The sequence below is a fragment of the Bos grunniens genome, chromosome X, assembly GCF_055505025.1.
Source record: "Bos grunniens cultivar Pamir isolate PY7600 chromosome X, Bosgru_T2T1.0, whole genome shotgun sequence".
NCBI classification, from domain to species: domain Eukaryota; kingdom Metazoa; phylum Chordata; class Mammalia; order Artiodactyla; family Bovidae; genus Bos; species Bos grunniens.
In genome coordinates, this window is record NC_141194.1 from 33,678,642 (window position 1) to 33,693,790 (window position 15,149).

At 34.9% G+C, this 15,149-nt stretch overlaps 1 protein-coding gene across 1 annotated transcript in view; it reads right to left on the reverse strand.

Moving 5' to 3' along the window:
* Positions 1-1,025: 1,025 nt before the first annotated feature.
* Positions 1,026-15,149, reverse strand: part of TMEM47 (transmembrane protein 47) — a 35,586-nt gene continuing 21,462 nt past the window's right edge. The window contains exons 2-3 of the mRNA XM_086387983.1: positions 13,155-13,295; positions 1,026-4,364 (exon numbers count right to left, since the gene is read on the reverse strand). Coding sequence (XP_086244109.1) covers positions 4,186-4,364; positions 13,155-13,295 — 320 coding nt within the window. The 3' untranslated portion in view covers positions 1,026-4,185. The remainder of the gene's footprint in view (positions 4,365-13,154; positions 13,296-15,149) is intronic.

Here is a 15,149-nt window from a genome sequence, read left to right on the forward strand (position 1 = left end):
AAAATGAAAGTACTTTATACTGAAAATATAATACATCTAATGAATGATGCTACTCCATCAAAGTAGAATAAGGTCATTGAAAAGGAAAATTTCTACAATGGTAGAAAATTTGTGAAAGTGTTAGAATTTATTTGGATTGGCCAAACAGTTCATTCAGGTTTTTTATAACATCTTACAGAAAAACTTGAACAAACTTTTTGGCCAACCCATTATAACTTAAATATGCATACTTTTGAACATCTGATATTAAATATCTCATAGATCTACTAATGATTTATAATTTTTCAGCAGAAAAATATACTGTGAACCTGTCAAGATTTGAGGGTTCATATGAGACATAAAGGATGTATGTCCTCATGACAAAAATCTGTATTTTTATTTAAACTGATTTTATCAACACAGAAAGTTTGCTCAATTATATATGATTGTATTTCTATCTTCCAGAAAATTTTCTGACAATCATACAAGTAAATTTTTTGCTCTAATATAAGTTCCTTTCCAAGTATACTCACAATTTATTTAGCACAAAGGGTGACAGGAAATTTGGACTTACAATTTATGAACTTCTTCACATACACATACACACATTGAAAATTTTAAGTGTCTAATTAAAAAACAGAAATAATACAGGAAACTCTTCTTTAATGTACACTGCAACTATTGAAAACTGAACGAAAACCAAAATAGAGGATCAAATCCTTCACTACTCTAATTGTGCGATAAGAGTAGGAAAAAGGATAACCTATACTCTATCTCCTGTCTGTGCCTTTTAAAATGAAAGTTTTAAAAAAGACATTTAATATCCTTTATTTTATTGCTCACATAACTCAGCTGCAGAGGACAGAAAGGATTTGGGGAGATAATTTGAAACAAAAAGTTTAAAAAAATTTTTACACAAAATGAATATGTCATATCAAGCTATGTTTTCTAAATAACATATATTTTCAAAAGAGAAAATGAAGACATATAATTTAGAAACCCTAAAAAGAGTCCACACAGTAGAAAAGACACAAAGTCAAACGACATCAGGGAAGCCACTTTTATTTTTATTTTTTCCACATAGATAATTTCATGTCAGCTACAAAAATCATGAAATGAAGAACTAATCGTGAAACTGCAAACTCAAAAACCACTGGATTGATAAACAGGATCTCCCCAACGGACTGTTAAAAAAATAACCAGAATACCATGAATTCATATTTAAGTAGTAAACATGTCATATATTTTAAAATAATAAATATAGAACAGCAGTAGAGAAACTAATAGCATAAACAGCATGGAGTATATTTTATTTTTAAGACAGATGAAATTTCTAGGCACAGTTTTAGGCATTAAAGAGGACACAGAGGCATAGGTTAGTGTGTGCTGCTCTGTACAAAAATACAGTCTGAATAAATTACATTGCTAGCCATACAATTAGACGTCACTTACCAGTCAGCTCATTGCATGTTTAATAATATACAGTTACATGCTAATCCATATATATCATTTATATTTCAAACACATAGGTCTCTCTATATTTGTCTTTAAAATTTACATGTTGAACTTACAAAAAGCTAAATTGCTGTGCAAGAAATCCAAATAACTAGCCCTGCTGAGTACTTTATGCTATATGTAGGTGCGTGTGTCTCTCTCTCTCCCTGACAAACATTGGGATTAGAGTTAATAGTTTGGCTAGTAAGAAAACAATAAACAAACCTAAAGCTGCAAAGACATAATATTATTGTGGGTGAAAAATTCACTTGTGTTTATTCTGATAGACAAAACAGTATTTCAAATGAGCCATGATAACTTTCATGTTGTACTGAACTTGTTAGTAATGAAACACTTTCAACTATTAGTGATGGTAGAAATATAGCAAAGGGCTCTTCACTGGAAAGGGGAAAAAAGTAATATAAGAAATCTACTTTTCATTAAACTGCAAATATGTGTGCCTTGCCTATACCATATTCTGTCATTTCCGGCTTTTTCAAATTGACAGAGAATGAAAATTTGATCAAGACTCGAGATGTGATATTGGTCTAACGGCACCCTGCATCCTCCACTAGGACTAAGAAAAGCGCCTCACTGATGTCAGCAGCAAAGTACTGCTATTCCATTATTCAGGAATAAGGAGACTCTCTCACAACAGAGAGTGTTTAGTAGCTGAAGCCCCTATCCAATAAATATCATATTTCCCATGCTGCTCTGCTAATGTGCAAGTAACTACAGGACAGTCTGGCCCAGATTTTACTATTTCTCAAGAAAATTGCTTCAAAAGATTCTATGATAGTAACATCTTTCTGGAAAATGTTCACTCATAGTTTCTTACGATTCTACACAGGATTATTTACTTTTATACAGTTTTCTCTTTAGAATGCACTTAATTAGTTTTGTCTGTCATTGTTAAAATAAGCCCGGTTCTTCAAATTTACTTCATGATTCCATAGAAAAGTCACAAGATAAGAGGTTTTAAGCATTTGAATAATAAAATAGCGGATTTTTTCCTGTTGTTTTTGGCAACAGTTCTTAAGACAAGCTGAAAGCAGAACTCTGCTTTGGGAGGTAAAGCAAATTATTAAACACTATTGATGTAGTCCTGTTCTTAATGGATTTTGCGATACAACAGAATATAGGTATTTTTTAAATGGTTTCTCCAATGCTTTCTGCAAGAGGGCCAAATAGTGTCCTTGTTAACAAAAATAATTATTTATAACTTTTATATTAGAACTGTATATTTGCTATAAAAATATGTTTATAATTAAACTATCCAAATTTGTATATTAAACAGGATTAACACAAGTTTGCAGTGTAAGATTCGCTGCAAACTTATTCCCTATTATTTCCTTCCATTTGAACAATCAATAAATGATTCCCTTACCACAAATCCATCTTAATTGTGTGCACAAATCAGTTAGCCCATTAGTTAACTTCAGAGGACCAGGTGATAACCAGATGAAAACCAGATGAATTCTACTCCTCTACTGACAATTATATAAACCTATCACTATTCCTTTTTTAATGAAGACATTTAAAATACTTGGGGAAAAAGAAGCCTTCTATTTTAATGACTTTTAAACAAAATGATCATCCTAATTGCTACACTCTTTTGAACTACAGTGCTTACAAAAGAATCATTAATTTTCAGATTAACACCATTTCGATTTTCTTCTTATACAATTCTATTTAACACTTTCCAATGAGAACATAGAGCAAAAGCTTTTATATGCACTTTTGTACAGTAAATAAGTGTGAATACCGATCTAAGCCTCTTAACAACGTGTACAAGGTTAGTGTTCAAATCACTTCACTAGAGCAAATATTAATTTTATGTGCAATAGGCAAATGCAGGTGTAGGGTTAGGGAACAACTTATTACCATTTATACTAACGGCTCACCTTCTATAAAAATACTTAAGCTTGTTACATATGCACAATTGTTTGCTGTAATGTTTGGTAAGTGATTTAAAGGGTACTTAGGACAAAAGCAATCATGCATATTTCTTTCTAGTTGCCCCAGGGAAAACAGAGATTCTCAATTTTTCCTCATTCTAGATATGGCTGAGGCACAATTTCTAACCACATAATGAAATGCACATGTCTCCAAATCTTGACTCCCTTCCCATAGAGATGCTCATTGCCAAAGCATAACCTCCCATTAAAACGTAGGTGGAATATGTATCACTAACCCAGTTACATTCAGAACCCCCGTTAGATGCTGAAGGGAAGTTTACTTTTCAAGAGTTCACTCAAGCAAATAACCAATATAGTCACTAGATGGGATAAGCAGGCGATAAGGACTCTAACAGTGGAATCCTTGTCAGCGCAAAGAACTTCTAAATGTTGTTTATGCCAGCTGTTCCCCTGCAGGCAATAGGAGATTCAGGCATTTCTCATTCCAACTAGTTTCTCACAATAGTTGCTGTCATATAGACCCTTCGCTTGTCAAGAAAAGTGACATGAATATATTGGAAGTTTGCAGCATTTGCCTATATCTAATCAGCTCTCTTAATTTGTGCAGGTCCCTAAAATGGATGTAAAAGCTGGTTATGATGTTGACAGCCAAAAGGCAAAAGATATTAAATCAACTGAGCAAATTGTTTGATGCTCCGCAAGTGTTTTAGAAAATGATGAATTAGAAAAAATGCAGACGTAATCCTTTTGTTGGATGGTTGATTTTTTTTTTTTTAATTTGAGACTATTGGTTCTAGTAATAGTCTTCGTAGTTCTTAGGGTTCAGGCAATAAAGAATGGCACCCCCAAATGAAAATATAGTTGCACCCCAGGCCAGGCCATAACCCCAGTTGAACTCATGGTAAATTTTCAAGCTCACAGTTTCAATGAACTTGATTGGGTACAGAACCAGGCTGCAAACCTGTAAAACAACTGAAAGAAGAAAAACAAATCAAAATTAGGAAAATGTTATTTACAGGAAATAAAATGATATACAAATATACATATGTATGAGAATTACACTTTAATCAAATAAAAAAGTCAAAAATTGGAAGCATTGCTTATTCTAGATGGTATACTTTAAAATACTGACAACTTTTTCTGTTTAACACTATTTCACAGTACAGTAAGGATTACTCTATTAATAAATAGCAAATTACTATAATAGTATTTGATGAAATAGTGTAATATACTAATTTATATGAACATACAAAGTAGTGATTCTCAGTTTACAAACACATATAATTATCACTCTTATGGCAAGTAGTACTAGTTTAGGTAAACTGTTTTACTATATAAAACTTGTAAATAGCTTCCCAAGAATAGTGACCCCAAATACCAGCTAAAAACCTTTGTTACTTATTTATACTCTTGAGAAATTAGGGAATCTGAATTCATTTGTACTGATTAAACTGGTATACTTGTGATTCAAGATGTACTTTTGTTGTTGTCACTTCTCAGTATCAGCTAACTCAGCCCAATATTCGAGAAAATCCTACCTTGATGTCCTTACTTATATTACTATTTTTAGTCTTTTCTTCTCATCTAGTTTATACCTCTCATCTCTTAAAATGGGTCCAAAAGTCATCTTTGTCAAAAGGCACACCGACTCATACCCTATTAGATATAATAGATGACATTTATATATTTATACCTCACTTATTTTCAAAAAAGAATAAAGTCTCTGAAGGCACGGAACATAATCAGACTAGAAAACCTAAGCTAATGATGTCTATCATAACAGGACACAAAACTTAGCTCTTACCTCTTCGTTAAATCTTAATCCTGAGTCCGGGCTAACGGAAATGTGATGAGTCATAGTTAGTAAAATATTTATATGAGAGATGCTGGATTACATAAGAGATGATATCTTCCATTCAAAATCATAACCTTCTAGTTTATGTAACATTACAACTGCTACATAATTTCTCTTTTATTTCAATCAATTTAACAAGAATTTACAAGATGCATCTGCCTTATAGATGCATCTCTACTATATGATGGCTCCCACTCTAAAGAAAGTGACAACCTTTTCCCTGGAAACTCTGAGATACAGTAGTATGTGACATGGGTTGGCAAACTACCAAATCTGGTCTGCTATTTATTTTTGAAAAAAGTTGTACTGGAACACAGGCTCATTCATTTATGTACTGTCCATACTACCATGGCAGAGTTGAATGGATGCACCAGAAACCATGTGGCCCACAAAGCCAGAAGTATTTACTATCTGGCCCTTTATAAAAAAGTTTGCCCATCCCTAATATATAACATAAATTCTGGGTTAAAATGATTCTTCTTTAACTCATCTTAAAAATACCATAAATTCCAAAATGCAACAACAAAAATGTGAATAATGTGTAGGAGGCAAGAATAAACTTTGAAACAGTAAAAAATGATTCAGTTTACATTTTTTAAAAAAGAGCAGCAGGATGGATAGCATGTCTAATTAAACTGGAATTTCATGCTTTAAAATCTACTCTCATCTATTCTCAGTACCTGTAAAATATCATTATTACCAATATGATTAATGTTCCTAGAAAGTCTACATAACAGTCATCTGTCTCTGGCATAAAACTGATGAAATACAGAAGACTCATGAGGGCATGATTCCTCAAAATCATTACTTTCGATAAGGCTCAGACTTGGAGTGACGTGACCTTTCTGAAACCAGATACAAGGATGAGGAGTCATTAGAATACAGACCTGAATGAAGTGAGGGGTGCAGGTCAATACAGTAGGAGGTGAGTGATCCTGGGTAGAGGGCACAGGCAGGTAACAAATGAAGGAGCACATTACGTATAGCGGAATATCAGTAAGGATGCTGCAGATACAGTACAGCAGTAGAAAGCAAGGAAGGGAACAACATGAGATGGGATGGAAAAGACAGCAGGAGGCCATTCAGGAGTGGTCTTGTGAACCATGGTCAGGGGTCTGGATTTTGTTCTAAATGTGATGAGCAGCTCCAAGAGGAGTGTGAGCAGAGAAGTAATAACTGATCTGAATTATATTTTAAAAGGATTATATTGCTTCTTTGTCAGTCAGTCAGTCCCTGGAGTGAGGTGTTTACCTAGCCTGCTTTTAATACCCATTTCAATGTGTTTTATTTAGCAAATATTTGGCCTCCATGGTGTAATACAAAGATATAGATTCCCTCTAGTGGGAAAAAAAAAATACAACTCCATTAGGCTTCACTGGCCTCCTCCACTCTTCTGAGCAGCTTTCTTAGAGACAGAATTTTGTGTTGTTTGCCAGATGAAAATGACCCTAAAATGCTTTATGCTTCTTAATTATTTTTACTCTCTTTGGAATCACTGAGAAAAATGTGTGTAATGCAAAACTGAGAAAAAATATAAGCCTGCATTTGTAAATGATTTTCTTCATTTAATACAATATACAGATGCAGGTTAAAATGTCTCCTTGACTTTTGGTGAGCTGCAAAGGAAAAAAACAAACAAATCTAGAGTCCAGAACTGAAGAAAATGCCACCATACTCTACCGCCAACCAATGAAACATAACAGATGCTGGTCATGGTATTTTCTATGCTCTATCTCAGAGGCATAAAGTAAAGTTGTGTAGCATTTTAGAATTTGAAGGGAATTTGAGGTTCATTTTATCCCCTCACCCTACTTTTTGGAAAAGAAGCAACAAAACTACCAGCCATGAAATTGTGCAGACAGAAACAAGACAAGAACTCAGAGGTTCTTATGTTATTTCTAGTTTTCTTTAAGGGGATACTTTTCAATGTTTTCTATACTGAAATATTCAAAACACTCATTATTGAAATAGTCAATGTTCTCTAACATGGGGATATTTCAATATTTCAACAAATATTTATTGGACGCCCACTGTATTCTAGGTGAAAGGGATAAGACAGATAAGACATGGCCCATGTCCTTTGATATTTCATACCCTATCATGGATACAGACACACAGATACAAACAAATGCGTTCAACAGTAGTAGTAGAGGCATGTTCACTTAGAATCCATTCATCACGTTTACTGAGCTCTAATGATACTCCAAGTACCACTTCTGCCTGGAGAAAGAAGGGAGCTTCAGAGACAAAGCACTATTTGAACTTGTTCTTGAAGAGAAAGATGAAAAGACCTCTAGGAAGAAAAGACAGCTTGCCATAAAACTTAGATATAAGAGGGTGTGCCTATAGAAAATTCACATGGATAGAATGAAGGGTACAGTCACATGGAGGTGTTTGGTTTAGACTATAAAAGGCTTAGTGTGTCATAAAAAATAATAAGACTGGTTTTTATAGGGAGACATCTCACAGGTTATTTGAACTATAGATGCTGTTGGTACCCTATCCATATACTCTCCTTCTCATCATTCCGCTACATGTCAGCCTGACTTCCAAGTGTCAGCACCTACACTTCTTTGCCTGACTTTTCCCCTGGCCACTAAAGCTACTTTGTCTGACTGTGGGGCAGACACAGTGTTCTGGGGAATTAACACTACTGTTGCCCCATCATCATCATCAACATCCCTTACCAATGACTATCAAAATTGGTTTATAAATACTCCAATTCCCTAGTCTTTCCAGTGAGGTAACTCTGAAGAGCATGTTCTGCGCTGGTTTCCAGAATTTTTCCGGGAAGATGAAGCTCCAGGTGCTTACAGCAACTGGTTTGATAATGTACTGTTTATTGGCTGCCTTCTCTTCCCTGTCTCATTTTTCATATCTGCTCTTTCACCTCCCAGATTAAGTATTTGCACTTGACTCATGCCTTAGATTCTGCCTCCGGGGAAACAAAAAGAGCAAATGATAAGACCAGATTTGTATTTCAGAATTATACCTCATGTGTTTGTGTGCAAGACAGACTAAATGGGGAGGAAACTGGAGAAGAACAGGCCCCTAGGAGGTGAGTCTGGGCATGGATACCTATGCAAAGTGATGATTAGGTAATGTCAGTGGGAAAGGTCAGGGAAAGAAAGACTATAAAAGAAAAACTGAGTAACTGGATTCTAGGAAAGGGAAAGGAAAGACTCACATGAACAGTTTTAAGTAAACAGAAAAATAAAACAAATTAGGGGGAGATTCAAATTTGGGAACTGAGATGTTCCACTTGAGGAAGAGATATTCTCTCAACTAAGGCAGTAATGGTGGTGTATTAAAAAAAAGCTACAGATTTAGAAGATAATTTAAAAGCAGAATTGATTGGACTATCCAGCCAAGTCTTCTATCAAATTTGCATAAGGGAAACAATCATTTGGAAAATAAAAAGCATTTACACAGGAAAGGTTAACAAGAAGCTATCAATTTCCTTCCCTTTTAATTTAATCTGTTACTACTTCAAGGTAAGCAGTACCTATAAAATGAATTATTGATGGTGATACTGTAAATTGTTCTAACCAAAGGGTAGTTTGATATAGATAAAGATCTGCGAATGGAAGAACTCCTTTTTAGTGTGAAATATAAGCTGGACACTGATTTGTCTGTCAAAATCTAGACTTGAGATACCTCCAGCCATCTCACTGCTCCTGATAGGACAGTGTGAAGGGCTGCAAAACACAAGCCTTTAGTCAGAGATGGAAAGCAGGTGCAGGATCCACCCCCCAAAAAATATCCCCATCCTGCATGAACAATCATCTACAGGAGGCTTTCTGCATCAAAAAAAGAAAGGAAACATCCTTAACAATACAATTAGTGGGGATCCTGTTATTTAAAATCTGGATTATGAACGACTCACAATTTCTGCAACTTGTCTTAAAGGCCATGGCAGGGGTGGGGGGTGCGAGGAAGGAAGCACATTCTAACTCCCAGTAGGGCAGGGCCTAGAAAGATTCACAAAACCAGACAACAAAAAAGCGGCCAGAAAAAGGCAACCCTTCTAATTGCACTAAGTTTTTAGTGAGAACTAGATGTCAGGTATCAGAATCTCATCATGCATTATCTGTCACTATCAATTACACAAAAAATAAACACGCTCTACGTCAACTGTACTGGACATGTGCACAGTTTCCAGGATGTACCAGGGTTCAGCCATGCTGGACTGATTAGTCTGTGATCTTTCTAACACTTGGAGTTGCTGCTGTCCTTCAGGTATTGTTCCCAAGAAGATGAAGTGACTTGAGTTATAAGATGGGCCCCAACCACAGTACACAGTTGACAAATGAATTGAAAAATTCAAGGCTGATTCAGCTCTTGTTTTTCTACGTGTTACACATACCCCAAAACAGATGACTTGTGAAACTTCACTTGGGCTCTCAAATCAGAGTGATACCCTGAATTGAAACCCTGGCTCTGTGACTTACTAGTTGGACAACTCCAGAGAATTACTTAACCCTTCTAATCCTGCTTCTTCACTGATAATATAGAGAAAATAAATACCTAATCTTAAGACCGTTATAGCAGAGATAGGAATGTGCCATGGGTCTAGCAGGTGGGTGCCCAGTTAATTATTATCATTATCAACAGCATTATTATAAATAATATATTATTCTGAACTCTGTATTTGTAGGACCAAAAAGTGGAAGAGTTGTAGAACACAGATGATTTAGGTGGGCTGCAGCAATGACTAGCTCTTAGCTCTTCTAGCCATTATTCAAGTAGGTACAAGCCCACCCTAAACCAAGGACCTCAGAGAAAAAGAGAAGATGAAAACCTTTACAATTTGCTTCCCTGTGTTTATAAGACTTAATCACCAGCTTTTAGTAAAAACCTTTAAGAGTATATTATCTAAGGCCAGGATAGTATAGTTGCATACTATAGGCACCCACCATATATTTGTTAAATAAATGAATGAAAAATGAATATATGAAAAATAATTTCCAAACTATTACTTTTTGAGCTGTCTTGGTCTTAAATCTGTGGTCACAGGAAACTTGCTGCTTCATAAATTCCCAAGACAGCAATGGATTAAGAAAAACTGATTTACAGTTAGCTAGTTGTTTTCATGCCTGTCTTTTCCTATCAGATTATAAGCCACACACCTCAATCATTTTTCCATCATTCATTCAACTATTTCCTGAGTGCCCTGGAGTACCAGGCACTGCATATGGTACTGAATTCATGATACAGTTCTGTGTAGAGATGTTTCCAAGTGGTAGTGCTATGTCTGTTTTGACTTTATGTACTACATGTCTTAGCAGAAGCAAAAAAAGAAAAAAGATTTACTTCTTTGTTGAGGTAAATATCATTCCCTATGTGTGTGAATACCAAGATAAGGCTTAATATTATTTGCAGAAGAAAACGTTGTGAGAAAAGCAGAGAAACACAAACCATTTTCAAGTAGACCACAGTGAGTAAAAAGGGAAAACAGCCCCAAATACACGTTTACAAAGAATCACTAAACTGGTGAGACAAGCCAACCACTAGAGTTAAGTATGTTTCATAAGAAGCAAGTAAGATAAACAACTGTGATTTTAGCTAGCATTGTTTCAAATAGGCAGATTTTCCAACTTTGTTAATCTTAACACCCAAATCATAAGTGCATTATTATGTGTAATAAATATCTTTTCCAGAAATCACCTACAGGCAACTCTCATAGCTTTTGCAGATGGGAGAGAGAAACCTTTCCATGACATGTTTCAAATAAACAGTAAGTTCTACCTTGCTTATATGCAAAGTCAACACTAAACTAATGGTATTTCAAAGAAAGCTTCTATAAGCACAGTCTCAAAAGAGAATGAGTAAAATTAAATTTCAGCACATGTACATTTTCAAAATGTAGCAGTATAATGATCATTTTAGGTCTCAGCAGGTAGAATAACATATGAATACTGCTGTAGGAGTTTGTCTTACTATTTTATAATTTACTAATACTTGTGGCAGCGAGAGCTAAAGCAAAAACTTTTTGACCAAATCCATTACCTTTAACTTATATTCATTTACAATGTTTTCTGCTACAACCAGTACTTTCACATTTTCATGAATTTTGCTGTTAAGTGGAAAAAAATATAGAACTTCTGAGGAAAAAACTGGAACTTCTAGTTATTTCTGTAAGAATGTTTATCATAGGTACGTTAAACAACAGACTTCTTTAGTTTCTGCGTATGCCATTATGGGGTAAGTTGAAGGCTAAATGGGATGGTAACTAAGTAGCACAATAACACTGGATATTTACAAGATAATGCCTACCATGCCTCTAAGATCTTCATAAATCAGAAACATATGAGTATTCTAAAAATTGTTCAAAACATAATTCATTTTAAAGAATCATATCATTTCAGAACAATTTATCAAATACTATTATGATCGACTCTCTAATCACTATGTTAATAAATCCTAGCTGCAAAGATAAACTTATACTACAATTAAAATATCTACTTTGTTTCATTCTAATAATAGGAAAAGAGTCTTGGTAAATCCATGAACTGAGAAATAAAGTGGAGAAGAGTGGTAGAATCTTTAGGAGAATCTTCATGGTGTTCACAATAGAGAACTTTATTACACATGAGATCAACAAAATAATGATACTATGGTATCTGCCTAAGAATTCAAAATATTTTTTGTAATAGCGTTTTCTACTCTATTAGACAGTATCTGCCATGCTATTTAGCCAGTTTTATAGGTGTCACAATACAGTGAACAGTCCATAACAGGCACCAAATAAACAGTGACTGAATGAATGAGGGACTCACTAGTGAATGAACCACCAGTTTAAGGTTCAGTAGCCTCCTGGCCCCAGGTCCACCAGTAACTACTATGTGATTTTGAGCAAGTCACTTAAGAGATTTTAACTAGATCTATTTCTACATTCTTTCAGTCCTGTGGAGGTTTGTTTTTTATGACCTTTGCATTCTGACAAGTCCTTATGGGTATAAGAAGACGAACAAAAACAGCAGGGGGCAGCAGAACACTTCTGATTTTATACTTTTTGATCCAATGACCCTTCAAATCCTGAGAAATTTCAGCTATCCCCATCTTTAAACAGCTTTAAAAAATCCATCTAACAGGCTAGATGGTTCTGTCAGTGTCTTCATTATTGAGAGTCACAGAGGCTTATTTTGCAGTCTTCAAATAAGACATGACTGACAGGGTAAATTGAAGGTATCACAAGAATATTTCAGCTGGAGTCATTTTTAAGAATATTTAAGAAGATTCTTATAAATGAAAATTAAACCCATATCAAATAATGTGCTGGGCTTTTAGCTTTATAAGCCCCTTTTCTAAACAGCCCCTGACTTTTAGTAAAACTTTGATTTTACCTGGGTTGATCCAAGCTGTGCTTCACGGAAAGAAGGTTGCTAAATGAATATGCCATTGACCTCACACAACTGAATTGCCTGATGGTTCATGTTATACATCATGATTTTTCAGAGTAACTGTGTTTATTTCAGAACAGATGTGTACCTTTAAGGGGACACATATTGGATTTCTCTTTTGTAGCTTTATGTCAGGAAAAAAAAGATAACACTGCCTGAAGATCATCAATGGGGGCAGTAAAAGGAAGAAAAAAATATATGTGAAGAAAGACTATTGGTAAATACACCTGCTGTAATTCCTAAAGCAAGAGCCCTAGCAAGAGACACTATTTATTCACGTTTTAGTTAGAATTTTAGAAATTGCCACCGTGTTATGTGAAATGCTTTAATACACTGAAAACTGATACTATAATAAGCTTTAGCCAATTTACCCTAAAATATAACAAATGCCTCTGAACCTGTAGGTAAATATAGCAACCACATATTGCTTCTTCATGAGAGGGAAGGATGGTAGAAAGGTTCATGAAACTTTAATACTGGTTTGAAAGTAATGAATATATTTACCTGCTGCAAAAAGCATGACAGCAACAGGTCTATAGAAGCGCCTTCGAGATCCCACGCAGATGGAAATCAAACCCACCAGGAATGCAATGAGAATGATGGCAGCACCACCCAAGAGTAAAGCCAGAGTAGCAATCTGCCAGTCTGCAAAGAAAAAAAGAAAAGCATTGCTTTTTTAAAGCAGTAAACTATGCTCAGCAGCAGTCACCTTGCTACAGCTAAATAGATGCGATTTTACTGCATACTAAACATCCTTTGGGATTTGAAATGTTTTGCAACAAAAATTACTATAAATGTCCTTATTCAGAAGTCTCCTATGTTAAGCTAAGCAGTTTTTAGACCATGGGTTTGCCATGCTTTTCTTCCAAGGATTCTATTAAGCATTCAGACTAAATTTGATGCCCCTTCTACAACCTATTTTCATTATTATTAAATTTTCTATTGAGCTATAACGTGCACAAATCATTAAGTACAGAAAGTAGGGAACTTAATGAATTTTATGTACACAATTATTAAGTACAGAAAGTAGGGAACTTAATGAATTTTATGTACACAATTATTAAGTACAGAAAGTAGGGAACTTAATGAATTTTATGTACACAATTATTAAGTACAGAAAGTAGGGAACTTAATGAATTTTATGTACACACTCATGTAAACACATCCAGATTAAGATATAAAACATTTCTACCACCCAGAAGGTTCTTTTGTGCCCCTCCACAGTCAATAATCACCCTCCCACCTGGGCGACAAACCAACATTATTTGTGTATTCAATTTGATTGTTCTTAAACTTTATGTAAATGCTATCAACACTTTTATGTCTGGCTTTTAACTCTGTGATATTTATTTTGTGTCTGGCTTTTATGTCTCTGATTCTCATTGATGTTGTTGCAGTGGTTGTAGTACTTTTTTTTTTTTTTTTGCTGTTCTTTTAGAAATCCTTCCTTTGCACTGAATCCCCACCTCGCAACTTTTTATTTGCCTTTCTTTCCCCCCCATGAAAACAACTCTCCCAGCAAATTAGCATCAGGAAGATTTGTTGTTTGTTTTTTCCTCCTCTCTTTCCTTTCATTCTAATCTTACTGTTACATTTACCACCATAGGGATGGTTTCTGAAAGTAAGTATTCCCAAGGTGCCAGAATGGACTCTAAACAGTTCCCTGACTCCTTTCTTCATTCACACATATTAACAGTAAGCATATACTGACCACTTACTACATGCAGGCCTCTGTACAGATTTAAGAGTCTACCATGCCCTGAATGAAACATAAACCTCGCTGAAATGTATTTGTCACTTCTTATAAAATAGATTTAGAATGAGTATGACAGAAAACTGGCCCATTTTCCATTTTACAAGGGTAGAATGTTCGCTAAGAAGTAGAATGAATATATAAAAGCACCACTCAGCTTAGGAAGCATCATAGAAAATGATACAGTGAACATTCTTCTGTGGGATTTGTTTGGAAGTTCCTCTTCTGACCCTCACCTTAATGTATGTGCAAGAAAGAAAAATAGACTTTAATCCGTGGTTAAATTGCAATACAGTCTATCTAAAGTCAAGAACTCATGATATTTTGATGCTGTACTTTGAAATTATCCCTCCAGAAAGCTTACAAAGTACGCCCTTTGCCACTGCAGGATAAGGGGCAAGTAGAGAAACCTACAATCCCCTAAGATTTACTTCTTTTATTTACACTTACATAACCCTTCCTCAAGCATCCTCTTCCATATCCTCTCCTCCTAGTAAATTCTGGATATATAGCTGGCAGTGAACTAGAACTTGCACAGCGTTCAAGAAACAAACAAACAAGGTGAAAATAGAACACTCCTTAAAATATAAAGATGAATCACCAGAGAGTACAGAGCATTTTTTTATGCCATCTATTTGTAACAAAGCAATATAACTTCAAACAAAAGCATATCTGGCTTTCAATTAAAGTTTAAAAGGATAGCCATACTATGGGGATTTTTTGTTGTTGTTGCTATTGTTCCATAA